At 44.5% G+C, this 24,799-nt stretch overlaps 1 protein-coding gene across 2 annotated transcripts in view; it reads left to right on the top strand.

Annotated features, from left to right (window-relative positions):
• Window positions 1-2,539: 2,539 nt before the first annotated feature.
• The window catches only part of GRK6 (G protein-coupled receptor kinase 6), a 31,607-nt gene continuing 9,347 nt past the window's right edge, over window positions 2,540-24,799 (top strand). For both annotated transcript variants that reach the window (XM_081901056.1, XM_081901057.1), the window contains exons 1-12: window positions 2,540-2,697; window positions 9,889-9,984; window positions 15,379-15,491; window positions 15,799-15,876; window positions 16,866-16,966; window positions 18,087-18,179; window positions 18,737-18,800; window positions 19,350-19,490; window positions 20,637-20,827; window positions 21,272-21,309; window positions 21,436-21,525; window positions 23,200-23,408. In XM_081901056.1, coding sequence (XP_081757182.1) covers window positions 2,646-2,697; window positions 9,889-9,984; window positions 15,379-15,491; window positions 15,799-15,876; window positions 16,866-16,966; window positions 18,087-18,179; window positions 18,737-18,800; window positions 19,350-19,490; window positions 20,637-20,827; window positions 21,272-21,309; window positions 21,436-21,525; window positions 23,200-23,408 — 1,266 coding nt within the window. In that variant the 5' untranslated portion in view covers window positions 2,540-2,645. The remainder of the gene's footprint in view (window positions 2,698-9,888; window positions 9,985-15,378; window positions 15,492-15,798; window positions 15,877-16,865; window positions 16,967-18,086; window positions 18,180-18,736; window positions 18,801-19,349; window positions 19,491-20,636; window positions 20,828-21,271; window positions 21,310-21,435; window positions 21,526-23,199; window positions 23,409-24,799) is intronic.

The raw sequence follows: 24,799 nt of genomic DNA, 5'->3' as shown, positions 1-24,799 counted from the left end.
GCCAAAGTATTGTTTTGCAAATTACATACGCATTTTAAAGAAGTTCAAGTAGGTTTCAGTCATCAAGGAACCTGTGCCAATCACCAGCACAGCAACTGCCTTATTGAGCAACTAGTCATGGCAATACAGATTGCGCAGGCACATAAAACTCGTCACATGCTGATTAAATTATGATCAGAACACCCTTTTCAGGGACAAAGGAGCTTGCCTAGTAACATATTTCTGCATTATGCATTGGGTAAATTCACATTGTGATGGGAGCCCATTATTTCCCAAAACTTCTGTGGCAACTGCCTACTTAAAATATGTCCCACTGAATTCAGTTGAATACAACAGAGAAGGTAATGATGTGGGATTAGAATAGACTTGCCTGCTCTTGATGTGGGGCGGTGGTTTTTGTGTGTGTTACATTTCCCCTTTTTATCTTGAGGGTACTTCTCGTTCTGAGATTGCTCCTGGATACCCAGGTGGGACCCAGTTTCCTACTTATGTACTTGTATTTCTTGTACACACACATTACATTTTTGCATATGTAAAATGTTTTTCATCTGTCAAAATCAATGTATGAATCAGCCCTCATGCTGAAAGGTCTGTTCAATGCAAGGTCAATGGAATCCCAGAACTCCTTATGTCTCTATCCACATCATTCTTCCTTTCCTTCACCTTTTCATCATGCCCTGATTCTTCCTTTTTGTTGTTGTTTACTCGTTTAGTTGTGTCCAACTCTTCATGACCCCATGGACTTGAGCACGCCCGGCACTTCTGTCTTCCACTGCCTCCCACAGTTTGGTCAAACTCATGCTGGTAGCTTCTAGAACACTGTCCAACCATCTCATCCTCTGTCGTCTCCTTCGTCTTGTGCCCTCAATCTTTCCCAACATCAAGGTCTTTTCCAGGGAGTCTTCTCTTCTCATGAGGTGGCCAAAGTATTGGAGCCTCAGCTTCACAATGTGTCCTTCCACTGAGCACTCAGGGCTGATTTCAGGGGACTCTCATTTAGTGAAAGCTTCTCCAATTCATGAATTTTTACCCACAGGATTTCTGACATCCTCATCTCTTGCCATTATATATGTCAAGTCAGAAAGTGTTCACCTGTAGGCGATTTATGTATTAGCATTCCACACTAACACTTCCTTCATCCACATGCCAAACAAACTGTTAGCTGTCCCTACAATTCACAGACAACTCAGAACGAAAGCTCACTGAATTCAATAGGGTTTACTCCCAGGTAAGCAGGTGTAGGACTGCAGCCTCCATAAGCCAACTGAACCCCAGAATGTGTCCTAGTCCTCACTGCTGGATGAAGAGTTCCCATATTGGTTTCTGCCAAAGGTTTTAATTCATAATTCAGAACTGTTCATGGGCAAGGTTACACAGTGCAGCAAGTATATAAGAGGTATAAATACATGGCTAAGCACAAAATAAGAAGTTGATCCAACGAAAGCTATGCCCTCTGGGCCTCCTTTTTGAAGAGTGCAGTGGGCACAGCATTAGTGTGGCAATTGGCTGGAGTTCTGGGACTGGGCAAAAAATAACAGGCAGTCCTTCAGGAGGGTTGTGGTAGGTTGAGAGGCAGCCACTGGCCCAACTTCACCCAAGTTCATGGCTGCGTAGGGATTTGAACACTGATCTCCCAGGTTTTTGTTTGACACTCTACCCACTACACCATACTGGATCTCTTTTACTTTACTTTTTATTTTTTGTTAATGTATTCTGTTTTACTATGATAGCATGGTGAAGTATTATCTAAATAATTAAATTAAATAGCCTGCCCTGTGAGAATGCTAATGCCTAGCTATAATGAGGACTAGTTAATGAAGATTGGTTTAGAGTTCAAGGAGGTGTGGGAGATAGTTTTTCCATTCCTTCTCTTTGGAAGACTTAAATACACATCCATTCTGGTTTAAGTAATTCTCACTGGATTCAATGGGGCTTTTACTTCCAAGGAACGTATAAAGAAAGCATCGGGCCGTTCCTGGCCTACCTATACGTTTCACCTGCAACCTTATTCCTAACGGCAACCCAAAGGAGCCCATCCTTGTTCCTCTGCACTCTGCACGCGCACCACATGTAGGACTTCACGCCCTCCGAAAGTGCCCGTGGCACCTCCCACCATAACTGACGAACAACTTCTCGCCCAATCACACATTTGCACGGGCAACGCTTCCAGCCGAGGGAGGGCGGGCGAGCGCGTGGAGCCGAGCGCCCCACTCGAGCCCGTCCAATTCCTCCCTGCAAGCGACCCGATTGGCCGCTCCTTTTTTCAAGACTCCCCCCGCCCCCGCGCCACACCCCACCTCCAAAAAGGCCGTTGGAGCCAATCGCCCCGCGAGGGAGGGTCTCCGCGCTCCCGGCCCGCCCCTCCTGCCCCTCCAATGAAAAAGAAGGGCAGAGAGGAGGCGGAGGGGGGCCCGCCCGGCCAACCGGGAGCCGATGCGGGCCGTGCTGGAGCGGGGATTGGCCGGGGCCTGCAGGCAGTGGGCGGAGCTATGCTGGAGGTAGGCGTTGGGGGTTGCTGAGGTGCCGGACCCAGCGGGCGGAGCGAGGGGTGGGAAGGGGGGAATCCGAGCCTGAGTGGTAAGAGGTGACGGCGGCGGCAGCAGCAGCAGCAGCAGGAACGGCTGAGGCGCCGCGGGCGGGCCCCGATGGAGCTCGAGAATATCGTGGCCAATACGGTGCTGCTCAAGGCGCGAGAGGGTGAGGAGCCGGCCTGGGGTCGCAGGGGGCGAGCGCGTGAGGGAAACTGAGGGAAGAAGGAACCCAGGAAGCCCCCCGGTGCCGTTGGGCGAGCGAGGGCATGGCGGCGCCCTCCCGGCCCGGGCATCTCCCCTCCTGCTTGGGGTCACCCCTTTCGCACGAGCAGCCGAGCTGCGCGTGGAGCGGCGGCGCCTGAGGCAGCGAGAGAGGTTCGCGGGCTGGGCGAGGCGAGAAGCTGAAAGAGAGCCCTTCGGAGCTCGGCGTTGAGTGCCCAGCAGCGGTGGGGTGGGGATGGGTGGCCGCTGTCAAAGGCGCGGGAGGGAGGCGGAGAGGCGGCGTTGCGTGTTATGACCCGGCCCGCCAGCTCTTTCTCCTTCTCCTTCCTCCCCCCGCCACCCCACCCCTCTTTCCTCCCTCCCTGTGTGCTGCTGGGGGGGGGGTGTATATCCGAAAGTAGAAAAACTGCGGAGCTTTGGAGTTAAGGACCAGCCAGCACATGCTTATAGAGGCCTCACAAAAGACCGAGGAACGTAGTGACGTGGGTTGTGGCCGAATGATGCTTTCTGCAGACACGGTTCGTTGCTTTTATCTGGCAGCTTCCTCTTGATAAAGGCTTTGAACTGTTCTTCTTCCCCGGAACCGATGTAGAGATCAGTGAAAGTTTGCACTCTTCTCCAAAAACGCTCATAAGAAGCACTCGCCCAAATGTAGGACTGCCATCTCACCTCCCTAGACTGAGAGGAGCTGATAAATTGACAAGATTTGGAAGTCTTCAGGATTCTGGATGCTAGTAGAGTCAGAGGCATGCTACCCATTGTACTCCTTAACTCTAGGTGGAGCATCAGAAGTTGTTGGTTTTTTAAAAAATATTGTAGTAGTAGTACATCTCTTGAATGGGTTTCCTCACAGGAACAATGTTCTCTTGCCATAGAGCAGCAGAGATCTTCTATGATTGGCTTCTGACTTGGCATATGTGCATTAGATTCCATAAGGGACCACTGCATTAAAAAGCACAGGTCTGAGTGCCGGAATCTTCCCCCGCTTTCTTTAGCAGACTTTGGCAATGCTTTTTATTGGGATACTCTGCTACCAGATATTTTCCTCTGTGTCAAAATTGTAAGCCTTAAATTTAAGGGAACAATTTGGCTTTGTAATAGTGAGTCATTTTTGTGTATAACCAGACACAGGCTTATATTTAAGAGTCTGAAAAAAGAGGGTTCACAGCTCACTAATGAGGTAATGTAAAATGTGAAAGCAGCTTTTATCATGGTCTTTCTTTTGATCATCTGCACATGGAGAAGAAAATGAATGAGGAAGAAGATGAAGCAACCTTTTCCCTTACTGCAGAATACATACTTTCCACAACCTTAGATACCATCCCGGAACAGAAGTGTCAGTTTAGTTTGCTCCTCAACACTGATTTCTTTGCTCTTGTTTCCACTATTTTATTTAGAAAAGTTGCAGATCTTAGTAAGTAGAACCCCACTTGACAATTTCCAGAGGGAAAACCACCTGTTGCAACAAAAAATAAAGTATTGTAGCACCTTAAAAACCACGTATTATAGCATGAGCTTCTGTGGACTATATTCTAGACCCCAAAAGCTTGTTCCATAGTAAAAATGATAGTCTTTAAGGCAGCTTTCCCAACTTTGGGTCTTCAGATGTTGTTGGACTACAGCTTTCATAATCTGTGACTGTTGGCTATACTGGCTGAGGGTGAAAGGAGCTGTAGATCAACAGGATCTGGGGACTCACAGGGGTGGCGCTGTGGTCTAAATCACTGAGCCACTTGGGCTAAACAGCATTTCTGTGCGCTGCTCTGGTTTTGGTGTTCTGTTGTGCCAGAAGCAGCTTAGTCATGCTGGCCATATGACCCAGGAAAACTGCAGACAAATGCCGGCTCCCATGGCCCGTAAAGCGAGATGAGCGCCTCAACCCCAGAGTCGCCTGCGACTGGACTTAACTGTCAGGGGTCCTTTACCTTTACAGCAGGATTTGGTAGAAATGTCTTTGCAGCTGCATATTTTGAATTACAGTGGTACCTCAGGTTAAGAACTTAATTCGTTTTGGAGGTCCATTCTTAACCTGAAACTGTTCTTAACCTGAGGTACCACTTTAGCTACCTACCCCATAGTTTTCAATTAGCCTACTTCACAGTATGCTATAAACACACTGCCTAATTAATATCTTCATTCCAGCCAGGTGATACTCAGCCTTTAATGCAAAATTATTGCTAGCTGGGGTTGTGTTGCTGAAGGCTTTGGCTGCCTAAGTTGTCCTGGCATTTATTTCACTTTAAAGACAGTGAATATTAAAACCACCACCGTCCATTCTTAGCTTGCCACCCTAGCTTTTTCAGCCATACATGCCATTCTCCTAAAAGCTTTTTTATTATACAGGTATCTACATCCCCACACCAGCCATCTAAATGCATAATTTGTGTGAAATGAAAGTAAATCAACCAAACTGTCGTGCGAGTCTTAAATGTAGAACATTTTATAGTGGAAGTGGCCCAAGCATGAAAGAGCTACAACATAATGCTAATCAAAAGAGATTTTAAGAGCGTTATACTCTCTGGTTCTTTGGCAATGAATCTGGGTTCCTTTCATCCAGAGAAACAGGTGTTTCTTGATCATTTGGTAACTTCAACAGACAGAAACTGTATAAAGTTAGAATTTCTAAGAACTCTTGTTAAAGGCCTTGTTAAAAAAAAAAGAAACAAACCCTAAACCTTAGAATTACAGCAAATGTATATTCTGTGGGTAGGCAACCTAAGGCCCAGGGGCCGGATCCAGCCCAGTCGCCTTCTAAATCTGGCCTGCGAATGGTCCACAAATCAGCGTGTTTTTACATGAGTAGAATGTGTACTTTTATTTAAAAGGCATCTCTGGGTTAATTTTGGGGCATAGGAATTCATTCATTTCCCCCCCAAAAATATAGTCTGCTGCCCCCCCATAAGGTCTGAGGGACAGTGGACTGGCCCCCTGCTGAAAAGGTTTGCTGACCCATGGTATATTCAAAGTACTTAATTCACAGGATTTGTACTGCCATGGATTAAAGCATTCATATATTGAATCATGGGAAGCCAAGAGTAAGAATATGGTGAAAGATTAAAATTGGAGTTCTTGATTTATACAAAGTGGGTTGTGAAGCAAAAATAACATGGGCACCTTCTTTCTCTCATCAGATTGGGATGAGAGAATTGAGGAATGGATTTTTTGATGAGAAATAAAAATTGAGTTCAGCATTGATAAACTTAAGGCTTTATGAAATCTGTATATGATACTGAGGCCTAAGTATTCCTTGCCATGAATTACTGACCTTTGTTTTTAAGAGAAGCTGCCAGGCCATTAGGCCTGAAAGGCTTTCTGGCAAGAGTTTAGGGTTCCCCATCACTTCTATTCAGTTTTTGTCCAAATGGAATTGGGTCCAATTTAAATATCCATTAAATGTTTCACATTTGGCTGGGCAATAGAAGATGACCAGACATTTCTGTATTGTACATGGGCTCTAAGGTCCTGAAGACATCTGCTTTAACTCTTAAAAGTAATTTTCTATATGCCTTGAAAACTGGGTGGCATTAGGTCTTCAGTGTGCAAACAATAAGATATACAATTTTAGATCTTGTGAATTGGGTCTCTCTGAATCCATATAATAAGTGATGGGCTTGCTCATAATTATGAATATATGAAGCTAAGCAGGCTGGAGTTCTTGATCGTGCTAGGTGGCTGAAAAGCTTAGCTTGTGTAAAACTTCAATTCTCTCCCTCCCCCTGACCTTTTAGCTTGTCAGGAATTATTTCTTTGGTATACAGCCTCAAGGAAGGTGAGCCTGTCAAGACTAAAATCAATAAGAAAAGTCATTTGATTTTAAGTAGGCATATAAAAGTTTGCCATGTATAGATTGTTGTTCTATCTCATCGAAGGAAATGTAACTACTCAGAAATGGCTATGGTAGCATTCAAGAAGTTGCTTTATATACAATAGCCACTAAGAACTACCATTTCCATGAATTTTTTATGCACCGTTTTGTAATTGAGTTTAAGTAGCTATGTAAATTAGATGAAGCCGTTGAGCTCATTGTACATTTCCAGCATGCCCTCTTAAAGGCAAATGTGACAATTTTTCTATATAGAAGACACTTCTGTTCAGGAAAACAGAAAGGAAAGTGCCTGTACACATTCAAGATGATGATGATGATTAATCTAGCACCATATGAACACTTCACAAAGAATAGATAACAGGTCCCTAGTTGGACTTGCAATCTAAAATAAACATAGGGAAGCAATGGAGGAAAGAAAATGGAGGCATGGGTAGATGAGATCTGCTACAGAAGATGTCAAAACAAAAAAAAATCCTTCCTGTAGCACCTTAAAGACCAACTAAGTTAGTTCTTGGTATGAGCTTTCGTGTGCATGCACACGAAACATACATAACATAACATGTCAGTTATGTATGTTTACTGATGCTACATCATTTTGCTTCTGCTAGTCAAAGGAAGAAGCAACCAGATATGACACCGAGGCAGCCCCCATGGGCAACTGGAAATCGTGCTAAGCCACTTCTGGTTTAAAAATGACATAAAACCTTGGAAGCCAGGCTTAAACCATAAGGGATAATTCAGCATCTAACCATTTCTTTTATTTATATTTTAAATGCTGAAATTCTTAGGAGGATGAATTGTATACATAGTGGATCCCATGTTCAAATACTTGTGAAAGGGGCTGGCTATATTTACTGGTGATAAAGGAGAAGAGAAGATTCAGAAGAAGATGCTGTACTTACTCCCTCTGCCTTTTCTCTTTAAAAATGCTTCTGCTGCAGTAGTGCTGACCAGCAGAGATAAAATTGCATGGAGTGGTGGTTGATATACTGTTTTCTTTCTTTCCCTTTGTACTGAGTTGTAATGGGGGGTGGGTGGACTTTCAGCTTTGGCCTTGCTGAGAAGTGAAGCTGGGGACTTATTTTGCAGCAGAAATCTCTCAATGCCCCACCTACCTTCCTTCAGTAAGAAAGTATTGTGCAGCCCACTGCCTTGATTCACTTCCTTCCTAGATTTGTACAGTCAATAATATGGCACAACTCTTAGCTTCTTTTAGGCAATGCATCTTTTCTTATGGGGGGTAGGGGACATAGACAAGAATTGCTATGGACCATGCATGTGTGTGTTGTTTCTGCCCCTATCTTCCCCACAGCAAGATGCCAATGTAAAATATTTTAGAGGAGAACTTGTCTCAAAGCCACTGTCCCTTCTGTCTTAAATGATTTGCCTAATGGACAGCACTCTGGCAATTATTTCCATATAATAATGTTATGTTGGAGCCATGTTTCTTAGAAGTGCTTATCTCCTCCCATTCAGCCAGTTTCTGTTGATTATAATGGAGCTGTAGTGAATATAGCCTTTATTTAATAAGTTGGCTGAGGGTGGGTAACCTCAGGCCCAGGTGCCAAATGTTGCCCTCAGACCTCTATCTAACCTTCAGGTCTGTGCCAATGCAGTGCCGCCTCCCCAGGTCACACCCCTCACTGGCCTTGCACTTCATCTTCCTATAGTGGTTTTGTGTCCTTGAACTGCAACAATACCTCTTGCTTGCTTGTTTGGATGGATGGAGAGGGTTGTTTGTCTGACCATAGCTGCCATTCGCCACACAGGTAGGTGTCCCTTACATTGAAAAACACCCCGCCAGTCTAGGCTATCAGGAATTCCATTCAGGCGAATGCAGGTGCCCCCCCCTTACGTGGGGGTTACGTTCTGGGCCCCCACGCACATGGAAATACAGATGGAAACCCTTTAGTAGGCTAGTAACCCGTGTTGTCTGGTACAGTACCAAGATGTAGTAGGCACTATATTATATGCAGCTGGCTACTTCCCCTACCCTCATTTGAATAGCCTGTTGTAGTGGCAGTAATTAGACACAATAAACCAGGCTGGCAACCTGTAGTTTAACCATGTTGCTGAGGGCTGGCTTGTTTTAGTTGTCTTGTACTGCTGATGGGTATGTATAGATTGAACAGCTTAGCAAACTTCAGTCCTGCTCATATATGAGCAGTAATTGTAGTAAGAAGTGTGAGTCGATGCTGGAATTGTATGTGGCAAATGCAGATTTAAATCTTTCTTCAGTTTGGAAGTTAATGGGTAGTCTGGCATGTCACTGTTTCTTGGCCTCTAGACCCTTTGCTCTGCAGATTTTAGAACTATGCTTGTCCAATTCAGTTTTGTTAGTGTGGGAAAGAGACCTAAGTAGTCTCATGCAGTCTGGAAGTCTTTGCTCAGGTCTGTTAAAAAGGCCTAATTATGCGACCTTGCTGGGTGGGGAGGAGGTGGCTTCCCCTTCTGATGGTATGTGGTGTGGATAGAAGTAGGTGGTAGGTATAGAACAAGCAGTATTTTCAGTCCTTAAATCTTATCATGCACAATAGTGCCTGAAGGCAAGCTAGAAGGCCTGGGCAATTAGCCCTAATACCTCCTATTAGCATGGTAAAATCTGCAGTGCCAGTTAGCCTCCTTCGTTCAAAATGCTAATTAACTATCCCTTTATTCATTGGAAGAAAGAACTAAAGTGATAGATATCCTTATGCACTGTTTCAGACTGAAGTGGTTAACTTATGGCTAACTTTTGAATCAGTTTTAGCACATAAGTTGAAATTTAGGAATGGCTGTGTCAATAAATTCTTCCTTCTTGGCCATTAGGTATATTTTAATTTAGTCAATTATGTAATAGGCTTATGTTACAAAACGAATATGGATTTTGAATTTGATGTTTGTAATTTTGTAAAAAAAAAAAAACAGTTTTGGAATAAAGTTTTTTAAAAAATCTTCCTTCTTGGCATTTGATTACTTGACTGTAATGCGTACCTGTAACTGTGGTATGGAATACACTCTGAACTATCATATTTCAGTGCATTGTATATCCAGCCAACTGAAGGTTAGTTACAGGGAGACAATCTGTGACTTAACCAAGTTCTTAACCTGAATATTTGAACTTTTCTGAAATGGTGATGTGGACAGTGCTCAGAAAAGTCTTGGAGCAAATTTGGCCAATTATTTCCTGGCTACCTTTAAAAGGAATTCTGATATGACTGAAATGTTAATAACAGAACATCAGAAGGTGAACATACTAATCAGCTTCTGTTCTTGGTTTTCCTGCTGATTTCCCCCCCCCCCCCCGCCGCCCAATTCTGTGTCATGCAGGTGGAGGAGGAAACCGAAAAGGCAAGAGTAAAAAATGGCGCCAAATGCTACAGTTCCCACACATCAGCCAATGTGAAGATCTTCGGCATACTTTGGGTAAGGAGCATGCTTGCATTGGAGAGATGCTGTCTTCCCTGCTTTCTTGTGTGTGGAGTGGAAGTGGCTGGGTTACAAAGAAGCCTTGAGTGCTTGGCATAAGATCTTGTACATTCACCCTATGGTAAGCTACGCTTGTTCATATGATTGCCTGATGATGCAGGATTTTCGGGCGGTAGCATTGTCATTACCAAACACTCCTGTGCAATTATTTTGCCTTAGTATTGCATCACCATGACCCTCTGGCAACATTGTGAGAGGTTCTAGTTCAGTAATAGAGCATCTACTTTATATGCATTAAGTCCCAGATGCAGTCTTGGGTATCTGAACTGGGAACTGCCTCTGCTTGAGATGTTGTAGAGCAGCTGCTACTCAAGAGTAGGCAGTATTGGGCTAGATGGACCGGTGATCAGAATTGGTACAAGGCATCTTCATAAGTTCAGGGATGCCTTTCTCCTCTTGCAAAGTTTACCTGATCTCATTTTAAGCAGCTACTTTACTGCTCTCCTTAATTCCACTTGCTTTCCCCTGGGAACCAGTGATTTTATTCCAGCTGTGTCAATATCCAAGCAGTCTCCTCTCCCACTTCTACTGGCTTAATCATTCCTGGGGCACTCCAGCCATGTCTTCCCTGATCCCTTTAAAATGCTTATGAATTGTTGGGGAAAACTGCATGTCATATATATATATATATATATATCTGGGGGAATGAACAAATTCCTATTCCCCACAAATAACCTAGAGATGCATTTTAAATAAAAGGGCACATTCTACTCATGTAAAAACACACTGATTCCCGGACCATCCGTGGGCTGGATTGAGAAGGCGATTGGGCCACATCCGGCTCCCGGGCCTTAGGTTGCCTACCGCTGCTTTAGAGCCTGTATTCCTGCTCCAAGTTGGAGCTTGGTTGCTTCTTTTCTTCCACCTATTAACTATACAGCTCCTCATCTCTAATTATAGTGAACAAAAAATGCTCATTGAGAAGGCTGTGAACAGTTAGATGTGGTATGGGAAAACTTGAACTGTTGCCTGGCAAGTTGAAATCATGCAGTCTTCTAGCTCAAGCTTGGTTTCTGAATTGCAATTAAAGCAATTTCTTCTTAAATGCTAGCTGGGACCTCTTTCACTATTAGGATGCCAGCTCACAGACCTATCCAAGGGGAAAGTTGTTGACTTTCTCTGTAGAGCATCCCTTCAAATCAAGCCTGGGGCGCTTGCAACTCTCCAGATGTTTCTGCTCTTTGACTGTTGATCATGCTGACCTGGGCTAATGGAAGTTGGAGAGGCACATGTTCTCCAGACAGGCTTCAAATTATTGGTGACAAAGGAATTCTTGGGAGTGACAAAATTGTGAAAATAGCCCAAGGTACAGAATAGAATGCTGCACAGAGTTTCTTGTTACTGACAGGACTTGCTCAGCCTGGCTGCATTAGAATCTCTTTGCTATCGGGTGTATGGTAGCTGTACAGATTTCCTTGCAGTTGACAAGAGTGGTTCTTGTTCCTAAGATCATGTGCCTTGATACAGCAGTACCATTAATTATTTAAAAAGAGGCCTTTTATAGATGACTTGAATGCTACTCTAAATCAAAATTTATCTGTTAGATTTGGATTTCTTTTGCTGGTGATTATTTCTGGAAGCCCAGCCAGATGGGCGGGGTATAAATAAATTATTATTATTATTATTATTATTATTATTATGATGATGGAATAATGGTGTAAATTATTTTCTAGCACTATAGATTCTTTAAAGAAGAACTGGCAATTTGAATAGGTCTTACGTGGTACTGTTTTTCTTGGGGGTTTTTTGTAGAAGGATGTTCCTTAATTCTAATAAACATTCAATAGTAACATTGTTACTTTTCCATTCCATTAAACATTCAATGATTTGCTTACACCCTGGTCATTCTGATTTCTGGGCTACTATTCGTAAGACTCTGAATACTGATTTCTGGATCTTATTCAAACTATTGGCCCATCAAACTCAGCATTGTCTAGACTACACAGACTTAGCAGCTCTTTGGGGTTTCACTTTCCCAACTCTGCCTGGAGATATCGGGGATTGAACCTGGAACCCCCTGCATGAAAAACTTGTGCTTTACCGCTTCACTATGGTCCTTTCCCTGAAAGAGCTTAACGTGTCCCTTCAGCTCAATGTCCTTTTCAGTTTCTCTCCCTGTATACTTCCCCTCCCCCTTGTTGATCCAAGCTGGACCATGTCAGGGTTTCCTTGTGTTGTCCACAATAATGCCCAGTTGTGAAGTGGTTTCACTTTAATATTCCATTTCCTTACAATGTTCATTATCTTGTGTTCGATTGAAGATAAAAATCACTGCTGGTTTTCTGTCAGTATTCTAGTGCTGAATCTTGAAACTCGCATTCTTCCTTTATAGCCTAGCCATTTGTCCACTTTGAACTCAGTTGGCCTGGCTTTGTTTGGATAACATTTTTCTCTTTCACTATCTTTGCTCTGGGAAAAGTCCCTGTTATTTCCCCGTCCTCCTTCTATCTTCTTATAGTATCTAGTTTGCAGCTTGCCAGAACGTTCTTCTGTCATAGTTTGAACAAAATAACTTTGGACATTGTACATTGACTAGGGAGCTGCTGGCTGTCTGGTGTATTTTGTGTGTCTATAAAAACTGGCTGTTCTTAGTAACTGTATGAAGAAGTCCTATTCCAGGGGAGTCTGTGGCCCTCTAGATGCTATTAAACTATGGTTTCCATCAACCCTGGCCATTCATGTTGCTGACTTGGGCTTCTGGGAGTTAAAGTCCAATATTAGTTGGATGGTAAGTTCTCCATCCCTGCCTATGGACTTTCTTTCTCTTTGAAAGAATGGGGGAAACTTGAGATTCCCTCCTCTTTTATACTTCTTGTGTGTTAATTTCCTTTCCTCCCTCCCATTACGGAGACCTTGGACCAGGTTGGTTTAACACAGAGCTGCCTGCCTAGAGCAAAGCTCTTGCCTCTATGTTGCCTGGGTAGAAAAAAAAATTTCTGCAAAAAGTGTCCATTATCCAGCAGAGCTATGAAGAATCCTCTAATCCTGCCAGGCTCTGACCCCTTCACCTTCCTTCATTCAGTACACTCATTTCCTGCAAGAGAAGGAAATGGTGCACTTTGCATATGGCCCCTTCCCCCCCTCTCCACACTTTCTGCATTGGCTTTGTTTTCTTCGACTGTATTCTTACATCAGGAAACCACAGCTTCCTTAGAGCAACTGCTGCACAGAAGAGAACACTTACAACATGCTCCGTAAGAGAGTTGGGGTGGGGTGATTTACAGAAGAACAGCTTCCTGGGAAGTGATGATTAAACTAATTCCACCACAGTGGGTGGGGCCATGGGCATAGCCGGGGGGGGCAGTTGCCCCCCATCAATAAAAATCAGTAAAAATACATAGCTAACTGAGGTTCTGCCCCCCTAACGAAAGGCCTGCCCCCCCGTAAATCCTGGCTACACCTATGGGTGGAGCTACAAAGTACTGCCAGGTTCGTTCAAAATATTGCCAGCTGTGGAAGATAAACAAACCCATAAACTGCAAGAAGCATCATCACAGTTCAGGGACATCAATCAGCCAGGCAAAAGCACTCCAGGATGGTGTAGAGCAGGGATGGGGAAGGGGCATGACACGGGGAGAATCTCGAGGGCAGGGTAGAGGCTTGGTAGGCTGTATTGGCACCTGGGCTTGAGGTTCCTCACCTCCAACATAGGGATGGAAGCATAGCTGGCCTGTTTCTTGCAAAGTTACAAGGTCCTGGATTTCTGCACACGCCTCTTGATCTGACCATGAATCTTGATTAGAAGGAGAATTGGGGGCCCTGGAAAGGGATCATTAGCTACACTAGTCAGCCTGTACCCCACAGCCATAACCTACCTCTCCATAACCATTGTGGTTTTTCTCTGTGCTTCAAGAAATTAATAATTAAAGGATTCTGCGAACCCAAAGCACTTGCCTACAGATGGAGACTGCCTATTGCTTCTCTGCATGATATTGCTGTTCTGGCCTCACTGCCTTCTATTAGCCTCTGCTCATTAATTCTGCCATAGCTTTGCATCTTGTGTGAACTAATCGTTCAGTTATACCTAATACAGCTGAATTAAGTTACCCTGAGGAGCCTGACCTGTTGCTTCGCTGTTGACGTCACTTCTCTAGCTTTGTCCCCTTCAGATTAGAAGACATGCCCAGATCAGGGGAAGGGGGTGGAATCCTTTTAACATGATTTAATAATGTCGTTCCTCCTGTGGTGAGAAAGAGAGAGTAAAATTGTTGATCATTGTCTTTCTGTATGAATAATTGAAAGCAATAAAATGTAAATTTCAAAAATAATGTCACTCCTCTTCTCCCTACTCCCTCCAATTATGTCAGCGATGTGAAGGAGAGGGAACAGCACCTCTGGTGTATAGACTTCAGGTTGAGAGCATAAAATCAAGCCATGAAAAATTAACCTAAATTTTGGGACTTGATATGTCTGACTTGTAGTTCTGCCAAGTAACTCCTCTGGTGGACAAGTTGACCTGTCTTTATTGTTATAGCCAAAATGGGGGGGTGGGGGACACACCCTCATCCACTCGAACAACCTATGATGCCCCTAAAGGCAAAAACATGAAAAGAAGCAAGCCTTAAGCTGGTGCCTGATAAGATCTCCCCTCCTCTTCTGAACAAGTGTTAAATAGTCTGTACTTTGATTTAAAATACCAGCAGCACCTTCCTAGGGAGCAATGAGTTGTGATTCTGTCACATAGAAAAAGAAAAAAAAGGTTTGTTGATATCCTGCTAGAGAAGATATGTGGCAGTGGATGTTTCCATCCTGTTCAAAGAGATTTTATATCTCCTTGTATAGATGTGGGGAACCTGTGGCTCTCCAGATGTTGCCGGGCCACAACTTCCATAATTCCTGGTGCCGGCCATGCTGGCTGTGGCTGATGGGGGTTTGGAGTCCAACATCATCAAGAGGGCGACAAGTTCCCCATTCCTGCCATACGAGTTACCAGATATATTGCTTGGAAATTCACTCTCTGCTCCATGATTCAGCTGTGTCCATGCAGGTTCCTAAACTTTCTGATAAGCAGTTGAGTGACTTTGCAAAAGTAGTTCTGTGCGGTGGCCAGAAGGAAATGTCAGTTACTCAAGAGAGCACTTAAATTCTTGAAGATAAAGATTTGACATGAAGATCTTATGGCTAGGAATTAAAATGAGTCACACACACAGGTTATCTGCTCCATTGAATAGCTTTCAGGACTTGGAATGGACCCTTCTCCTAATCTCCTAAAGTGGTTGCTTCAGATCAAGTAAATTCTTTTGAAAATGGATTTAGTGTCCTCCTCTCTTAAATGTTCCCTGATTGTGGTATGGGTTAGTAGCCGTTGATTAATGCTTCTTTTCTTTCCAGAGCGGGACTACCACAGTTTGTGTGAGAAGCAGCCCATTGGCCGTTTGCTCTTCAGACTGTTTTGTGAAACACGGCTTGAGCTTATGCGCTGCGTCAAGTTCCTGGATGCTGTGGTAAGCACACCTGTGTGAGAACCCCTTCCTGGGGGTTAAGCATGGGAGCTGATTAACTGTAAGTTTTGAAGGAAGGGATCCTGGCATGTGGCCTATTGCAAATCCAAGTGTATGGAGGTGGCTTTATTCTTACCTCATTACTTTCACGGTACTCATATTCTACTCATAGTGGAGTCTGGAATAGGTGGTGGTGGTTCTTGGACTATACAAGAATATGTGGTTGGTTTGCATCATTTCTGCATTTTTATTCTTGGGAGAGGTATGTAGAATAATTGAATATTGCTTTTTTATCCTCATTCTTACATAGGCAGAGTATGAAGTAACCCCTGATGAAAAACTAAAAGAGTGTGGTCAGCTCCTGATTGAGACGTATTTAACCCCTAAGGTGAGATTTGCATTAGCTAAAAAGAGGGAAAGTTGCCTTAATGAGAGCTGCATTTGCCCTAGACTAAGCTGGGTCTAGGATATGCCTAAATATTACCAACAGGGAGTAAACATTGGTACCTAGCCTGGCATTAGCTCCCAGCAGGCGTGGGGGGCTGAGGACCTCCTAGGACTTACACCAGGTTTAATTTTAAGTGCCTGGCACTCCCAAGAGCCTAATACCAAGAAGAAGAAGCATCCACCATGCCCCACAGGCTCTCCCCATAATAGAGCAATACTATGTCTGCAGCCAGAGGCATTTGGGAGGAAAGGTAGTCTAAGTGGCGGCATCTGTCCAGCACTTGTCCTTTCACTGCCAGGTACTCGGAAGAAACAAATTATTTGTGCCAGCACTGCTGCCTCCCCAAAGTGCTAACCTCACCCCCCAGCAAGCTTGGCATTATTACAATCTTTTTGAATTTTAAGGGCCTGGTGATGAAGGAGAAGCACAAGGCCGGGCAGCTGCCATAGCCACACCATGCCACTTTCCCCTGATGCTGTCCACCCCTGCCACTCTGTAAGCTTACTTGGGGTCACTCCAGGATGGTGCTTTGGAGGGGCCCAGAGGCACCTTGCCCAGGACCTCCTTCAAACCTGGTGCTGAGCTTGACTCTACCAGTAGTATTTTCTCCATGATGATGCCCCAAATTTGGAACAGCTTCTTACATGAGGGGCACTTGGTGCTAACTTCATTGACATTCCAGGGTCAGACTCAGGCCTTCCTGGTTTCTCCAGACATTTATGAATACTTAGTTGCTGCAATAATGAATATGTAATTATTGTGGTTGGATCTGATTATCTGTTCTCACTATTCATTGTTTTCTTGTATTGTTGGTTGCATTAATAATGTTGTTGCCTGCTCTGGGATTTATGGGAAGGGCAGGATGTAAATTCATAAGTATTAAAAACAACAGAACTCTGATTTTCCTGTCTGATCCTGTCTATCCTCAGGGTGTGGATCATGTGCCTGAAGTGCCCTCGGAGCTAGTAAATCTGTGTTCTAAGCGACTGGAGCAGGAACCGGGTAAAGAGCTCTTTAAGGAATCTACCAAGTGAGTGGGGGGATTGGGAGGAATTTGTTTCATAATGTGCACAATTCCCAGAACAGTGGTCACTGATTATCTAGTAGGGGCTAACTTTGCATACAACCTGTTGCATCTGTAAGTGGGTTGTCACCAGCAAGCCATGGAATTCATTGCTTGGAATTCGTGTACTGTTTATTTCCCTGCTGTAGGAGAGCCAGTGGGTGCCATGTTGTGTATAGGCAGCTTATAAGGCTTAATAAATATTAATATTTGAGTTGCTAGATGGCTTACCCTGCTCTTGATGGTGAATGGAAAAGGAGTCACCCCAGCCTGTTGTGATGCTCCTTTTGGCTTGTATTCTGTCTCCCTTGGGAACAATGTACTTTCATTAGAAGTCCCAGGGCATAGTCTGAAGGCACATGATGCAGCAGTCTTTGCTGAAGCCTAGCAGGTATTATCTGGTCAATGCCTAGATGGAAGACTGGCTGGCTGAGAGCCATATGTATACCATCTTGATTTCAGTGGAAGAAAGGCAGGGTTTAAATAAGTAAGACCTACCTTTAAAACATCTCTCACTACCTTGGCAGCAAATATCAGACCAGGCTTGGATGATTGCAGATAACATTGTGGTGGCACTTTGTACTAATGGCAGTGGTGGTGCTTGGAAGCTGTGGCAGTATCAAAAGGAATTTTCTTAAAAATGAGCCTTGTCTAGAGTTCCCTGCCTTTGTGCTCTTCATCTTGCTGCACTTGCCCATATAATTCAGATTTCTGGCCCCAGGTCTTGCTGCTGCAGCTGTGCAAAAAGCTCTGGCAGTGACCTACGTGGCTGTGGTGTATGAACAAAGAGCCTCTGATCTGGAGCCCTGCTTTCTCTGGCAGCCTCTGAAAAGGGAAGTAACCATCATATTCCTTCCTATTGCTCTCCAGATTGGATAGTATGTTGCCTGAGTCTTCTCAATGTCTGCTGTCTCTGGCAGTCTCCTCGCCTTATGATCCAAGAGCTTGACAAATCCCTTGAAGCGTCTCAAGCTTTAAAACTTGATGTTCACTTCTGTTTTTTTCTCTCCCAGAGGTGCCTCAGGTTCTGTTTTTGTGGCATAGGGAAACCTCACTGTTTCTGATGCATTCTGCTTCCTTCCTCTAGGCTCATCCATGACTACCTTAGTGTGGCGCCTTTTGCTGACTACCTTGACAGCATCTACTTCAACCGTTTCCTGCAATGGAAATATCTGGAAAGGTAAACCTCCACTTTGCTATGGGGTCAGAGATAGGTGTAGCTTTGCTTTTCCACCTAATACCCTTTTGCACATTGTAAAGAACACATTTCATGCCCTTAATACTTTCACTGATAAGTGAAAGAGAAAATGCTAGCCGGTGACTCCTGGTCATATAGTGAGAACAAGTCCTCTTCAAGATCAGTTTTTGCTTTTCATTTTGTCAGCCTTGAAACTTGCTGGCTATGTAGTCTTAATCCATGCTGTATTCTAGTTTGCCAAGCTTCTGTGTATACTATGCCTTGCATAAACTGCAGAACAACGGGCTGAATCCAGCACTTTCCATGTGTGAGTGAAACATGTATGCTTGTGTACTGAGACTTCACTTTCCTCTGCTCTTTCTTGACCTTTGCAGGCCCCCAGAATCTGCTCCAAAGGGCTGACAGAAGTCTGCTCACACCATGTTGGATTCTGCCCAAAAGGAGTTTTACACTGAGTGCATGGGGGAACAGGATAACCATTTTACTGTTTTTAGTGGACTACCTTCAGTTCATTCTCGTTTCCTCTGTTCTCTTCTTAGGCGGCATGTGACCAAGAACACTTTCCGCCAGTATCGCGTACTAGGAAAGGGAGGCTTTGGAGAGGTATGTAGTCTGAGCAAGGCAGAGAAGGTAGCCCCACGTCTGCTTTCAAGAATCTATAGAGCATGGCATATTTTTCTCTCACATAATGAGTCCTATAAGAAGGGACTCTTGGTCACCTAAGATGCTGATATCTAGAAATATTAGCTGAATGTTGGGTGGCATGTTGCTGACTGCTGTGTTAAGTATGTTTTATGCTCCTAAGTTTTACATGCAGCACTTCACAAGCAGGAGAATACTAGGTGTGACTTGGGAGTGATTCAACAGGACTGAGTCCTTCAACCATTCATTTTGGATTTGATTCTGAGCTCTGTTTGTCACCTTGTTACAGCAACATGACAGTGAACCAATTTTTCCAGTGAAAGTTGGGGCTTTCATGGTGTGCTGCAATAAACCATTTACTTAATCTCTATGGTACCACATCACTTTTGCTTTCAGTATCTCAAAGTGAGAGTAATGATTTCGGGATCCAATAACCCCCTTATCAGAACTTATATACTCCAAGAGTTACCTGCCCTATTGTCATTTATTTGTTTTTTTTCCTCCCTCAAGGTGTGTGCTTGCCAGGTGCGGGCCACTGGGAAGATGTATGCCTGCAAGAAGCTTGAGAAAAAGCGGATAAAAAAGCGGAAGGGGGAAGCCATGGCCTTGAATGAGAAGCAAATACTGGAGAAAGTGAACAGTAGGTTTGTAGTAAGTACATAGGAACTGCTTTACTTCTGCACTGAGGCTGAGACAGAACGTGGCCATGTCTTTGACTCTCTCACCCTGGTGAAGCAATCTTGACTAATTCAGGAGAGGACTGCAATATGTGGAATCTTAGCCAGATGGCAAGAAAAGCATAAGGCTGTTGGACTAACATTTCTGGGCCATAAGTCCGCATTACTGTATTTGCAGACTAGGATCTGGCTGTATGGAGATCCCTTTAATAATAACCAGCTCATGCAGGTTCTTCACTTACCAGGGATGTTGTGGGGAAGATACAGGGAATCTTTCTTTTTCATACAATATTATGCAGAAAACTTTCCCTTTTAAACTTTAATGCATGACCACAAATGTGCCATAGCTGCTTTTCCATGGCTTTGTCTCACACTCCCACTGCAACACTTGAAAATTATGGTCATATGAGCAGGGCCAGTTTTGTGGGCCTTTCCCACTCAGTTGTCTGCCTCTTTTAGCCAGGCAGCTATCAGGAGGGACGAACCTACACAGTTGGCTTTGCTCACATAATGCTGGGCTGTCAAAATATTGCTATTGTGTGGCATGAAACAATGGGAAACCCGTCTGTGAAAGGATTGAGATGATATAATAAAAGTACATTACTCTGGGGTCTGGCTGGATTTGTCTGTCTCACTGAAGGGGATGAGAGTAATAAGGGAATAGTGCTTCATTTAGTGCATATCCCCCCAGCCTGGTGGCCTCCATATTTTTTCAGCTACAACTCCCATCAGCCCTTTGCTAATCAGGAATGCTGGGAATTGTAGTCCAAAATATTTGAAGGGTACTGAGTCGGGGAAGGCTGCTCCAATGGCTGAAAAGTGCCCTGGCAGCAGTTGTAGCTCTGCCATTCTTTGTTCTCTCCATCTGCAACTCACTATCACGTTGAGTCCCATCGCTATTAACGCTGCTCCCTCCATACTTTTCGGCTCCTCATACCCAAAAAGCTTCATTAAAGTTAACTCTTCCTCTACAGGATACAGAAATTATCCTGCATCTTGCTTTGAGCATCTATTTTGTTGTGTATAGCTGGTGCAGAATTGTGCCAGGTGTGTGTAGGTGCCACGCTGTGCGAGGCTGCTCTGCTTTTCTAGTGATTGACTTGGCTTGCTTGTGTTGTAGGTGAGTCTGGCCTATGCATATGAAACAAAAGATGCCTTGTGCTTGGTCCTGACTCTCATGAATGGAGGGGACCTGAAGTTCCACATTTACCACATGGGAGAAGCCGGTTTTGAGGAGCCACGGGCTGTTTTCTACGCTGCTGAAATCTGCTGTGGCTTGGAAGACCTCCACCATGAGAGGATAGTGTACAGGTGAGAACAGTCTTTTCTCCCAGGTGTAGCTGGGGTTCACACTGGGGTTTTATGTTAACAAGGATTTGTGCAGTATCTTAAACACTGCTACTATATTGTAAAAGCAGTTGTTCAGAATTTAGTGAGGAAACCTGTGAGGCAGGACTTGTTTCCCAGAACTCTCCAGCACAGGTTTTCATTCTCCTTCCAAGCTGAGAATCCAAAACATATCAGATTCTCATTAATGCCCAAGTGGAAGAAAGAAGGGGAAAAAATTGGTACTGGGAAAGTGGCCCTGCCTCACAAATTTCCCATATGTGAAAGGTATGGCTATAAAGTTCATATTTTCCTGTGATATTGGCATCACTAATTCTTGCTTTATGTTTTATGGTGCTTCTCCTCTCTAGTCCTGGAGAAGCAACCCATTGAGGTTTATGTCTTACACAATCTATTTTCCTCCATCAGGGACCTGAAGCCAGAAAATATATTGTTGGATGACCATGGTGAGTAAATGTCTCTTCTAAACACTCTGGCTTCACTGCTATCTGCAGTTTTTACATCAGATTTTGTTCTGGGTTGAGGGAAATCTGCAAACTATACACTTGCATGACTCACTTTCCTTTGATAAGGTCACATCCGCATTTCTGACCTGGGCCTCGCAGTTTATGTTCCGGAGGGACAGACGATAAAAGGTCGGGTGGGAACAGTTGGCTATATGGGTGAGTATGCAAGAAATGCCCTGTTGAATTGACTGGGTTCAGCATGGAAACCATGAAATGCAGCAGCCAAGGACACTGGGTAAAAGCAATATCTTGTCAAAGTTTGCAGTTCAGAACAATGGTGGGTGCTATTGTGGTATGTTGGAAATCCAGTGAAACTTAAACCCTAAGTTGGACATTCTGGTAAGATATTAGTCTCCTAAGAAGTTAAATTATCAGTTAAGTCTTTAAATTTGACTCAGAAAGTGCATTTGTCTTCATTGCTGTGTAATCCATTTCACTACTTCTATTTTGGCAATACCTTACTTGATCCTAAGCATTCCTTCTCTTCAATTACATTGAAGAGAAGGAATGCTAAGTTTTGTAGGAAATTAGATGGAGGTGAATTTACAGTGCTTATAAAACAAACAAGCTCCTATTGTTTCTGCAAAGCTGTAATTTTGTACTCTTTGGGGCTAACATTTTCCTGGTGTCCAAAGAGCAGCAGTCTAGATAACAAAATTGTGCAAGAATTGGCACCCCTTTCAAGGTGTCAGAACAAGGATGCTTTAGATTGGGTAGAATTGGCAAAGCAAGCAGAGTTCAGTGTTGCTGTTGACTTGTGGTGCCATGTTCTGTACAAATTATTTCCTGTTACTGCAAGCCAAAAACCTGGTGGTGGTTAAAGTACAGTATTGGTATGGTGCTAGTTAGCCTACGTTCACTTAATTAGTATATCTTGGTAGATGTTCTACAGACATTGACTCTTCCTTGCATTGTTTGGCTGGAGGGGAAAAAAGGATGGTATTTGAGACATTGTTGGGCAGTGTGGAAGGATGAAGGGAGGAATTAAACATCATGCTCTGTTGAACTTTCCATCTGCACAACCTTTTAAGTTTGCCAGATGGAACAACTTCCTCTGTTCTGGGGGCTCTTCCCATCTCCTCCTCCCACCAAGTTTGAAGAGTGCCTGGGCAGGGACAAAACTAGGCTTTATTTCACCCAGGTCAAAGACCCAGTTTGGCACACCCACATGCATTTGCGCGCGCGAACACACACACACACACACAACACTGGAAGCCTCAGTGGCGCCTCTTTGGAGGCTTCACCTGGGGCAAAAACCTGGCTAGCCGCCACCACACCATAGCTACGGCTCTTGATTCTTTTTTTTGGGGGGGGGGAGCACTTTTACCCAGTGGACTTCTGCTTATGGGGAATCATTAGGTGAATCCTGCCAAAGACTAAAGTATATTACAAAGGTGTACATGATGAGATGGCTCCTCTTTGTGGCACATCACTGAACCCTAGTTTGGGGACTGTTAAGCATTCCCTTTCCTGCCTGCTGCTGCTTCTTAAAGCAGTTGCAAGTACTGTACTTTACACTGCCACTATATTAAACATGAGATTTGGAATTGCACTTGGCAACACAAGCATAAGTCTGACCAGTTCTATTGAGCTCATAGCTAGCTGCCTGAACGCTGGTCCACCTAGCTCAATATTATCTATGTTGACGGACAGTGGCTCACTAGAGTTAGATTTTTCCAGCTGTACTTGGAGATACTAGGATCTGAATCTGGGACCTGTTGTGTGCAAATTGTGTTCGCCTTCACTGAGCTACAAACTTTCCCTTAACACTCAGCACCATGCATTTGAAGAATATCCACAGGCCTGTTCAAATGGTTCTTACTTTTGCAGCTCCTGAAGTTGTGAAGAATGAGCGGTACACATTCAGCCCTGACTGGTGGGCCTTAGGATGCTTGCTATATGAGATGATTGAGGGCCAGTCTCCATTTCAGCAGCGCAGGAAGAAGATTAAGCGCGAAGAAGTAGAACGCCTGGTGAAGGATGTGCAGGAAGAGTACTCTGAGAAGTTCTCACCTGCTTCCCGTTCTCTCTGTTCCATGGTACATATATTGTCTCATCCTTAACCTAGTTACCCTCCTTTTAGCATTTAAAAGGGGTGCCTGCTCACTTCTAAGTGGGCTCTGTGTACGTTGAGAAAGCTGTACCTGCTCACTGGAAACTAATTTCAGAGTAGTGCAGTACACCCTAACTTTTGTTTTGCTACTAGATCTCATTTTGTGTGTAGGACTTCTCCAGAGCCAGGTGCAGCCAGGAAATCAAGGCAGTGTACCTTTGTGAAATGAACGAAAATTGTAAAAATACTTCTCTTCAGGGCAGTTGTAGCTTGGTAGCAGTTTAGTGTCAGACTCAGAAAACATTGTCTCATCTGTACTCACTAGTTCTTCATTCCTCTTCAACCTGGCTCCTGGAACATTTGTATTTGCAATAAGAGTAGGGTATTGTGCAGTATGGCCTAGCTGCAACTGTGACACGATCCTAGATCCCTTCCTAGATTACTGTGATGGGACGATGAGCTGCTTGTGCGTAAAATGCAAGTCCCTCAGAGTTTGATCAGGTTTTCAAACCTCTGCCTGTGACGGAGCCCCTCCAGCATGGCTGCGTCAATCACTAGTAGAATCCGAAAGTGGCTGCTTTCGGAATCTTTTCCAACATAAAAGCTCTTTAACGGAAACACGTCTTCTGGACTCTCGGCGTGACAGTTTCCGGCGAGGTGTGGGTGTCCCTATAGGAGGTCCTGAGACCTCCCCACTGTTTTCGCTGGAAGTGTCTCTGAGCCATCCCTCCGACTCACTTTCCCTTGGAGTTCTTGCTCGCCCTCTACTGGTTCCCTCTTCCGCTGCTACTCCTCTCTCAACCTCAGTGAGCCTTTGCGCCCCCGGCGCTTTAGATGGCAGTTCCCTGACATCCACCTCCCCTCCAGGGCCCCCTTCACCCCCTCCCGTCTCCTCCCCTACTGGCGGTGAGGAGGTAAAACCCCTGAAAGAACCTCCCTCATCTTCCGACGTCGCGAACACTTCCCTCCACTTGTTGCTGTTCCTACTCTCTCGGTAATCTTCGTCATCGGAGTCCACTCCCTCTTCCAACTCCGACTCCGCGAACCCTTCCATTTCCTCTTCCTCATCGGTGGTGCCGAAATACTCCCTCCTAAACCTTGCTATCGGCTGAGGTTTCCTCGGGAACCTTTGGTGGAACGTTTCTGTTAAAACCTCGTCATTGACTTCCTCTGCACTTACCCAGGTGTTTTCTGACTCCGGTTCCCCTTCCCACGCCACCAAATACTCCACCTGATTTCCCTTCCACCTGGAATCGAGGATTTCCGCTACATGGTTGCGGCGTTCCCTCTCTTCCAAGGCTGGTCCCCTGACGTACTCCCCTTCACGTCCCCCCCTGTATGGTGACAGTAACGACCTGTGGAACACTGGGTGCAATT

This window comes from Podarcis melisellensis, assembly GCF_964234715.1.
Source record: "Podarcis melisellensis genome assembly, chromosome: 2".
In the NCBI taxonomy this organism is placed as follows: domain Eukaryota; kingdom Metazoa; phylum Chordata; class Lepidosauria; order Squamata; family Lacertidae; genus Podarcis; species Podarcis melisellensis.
The sequence above is the reverse complement of the archived record's forward strand: the minus strand, read 5'-3'. Positions and strand labels throughout refer to the sequence as shown.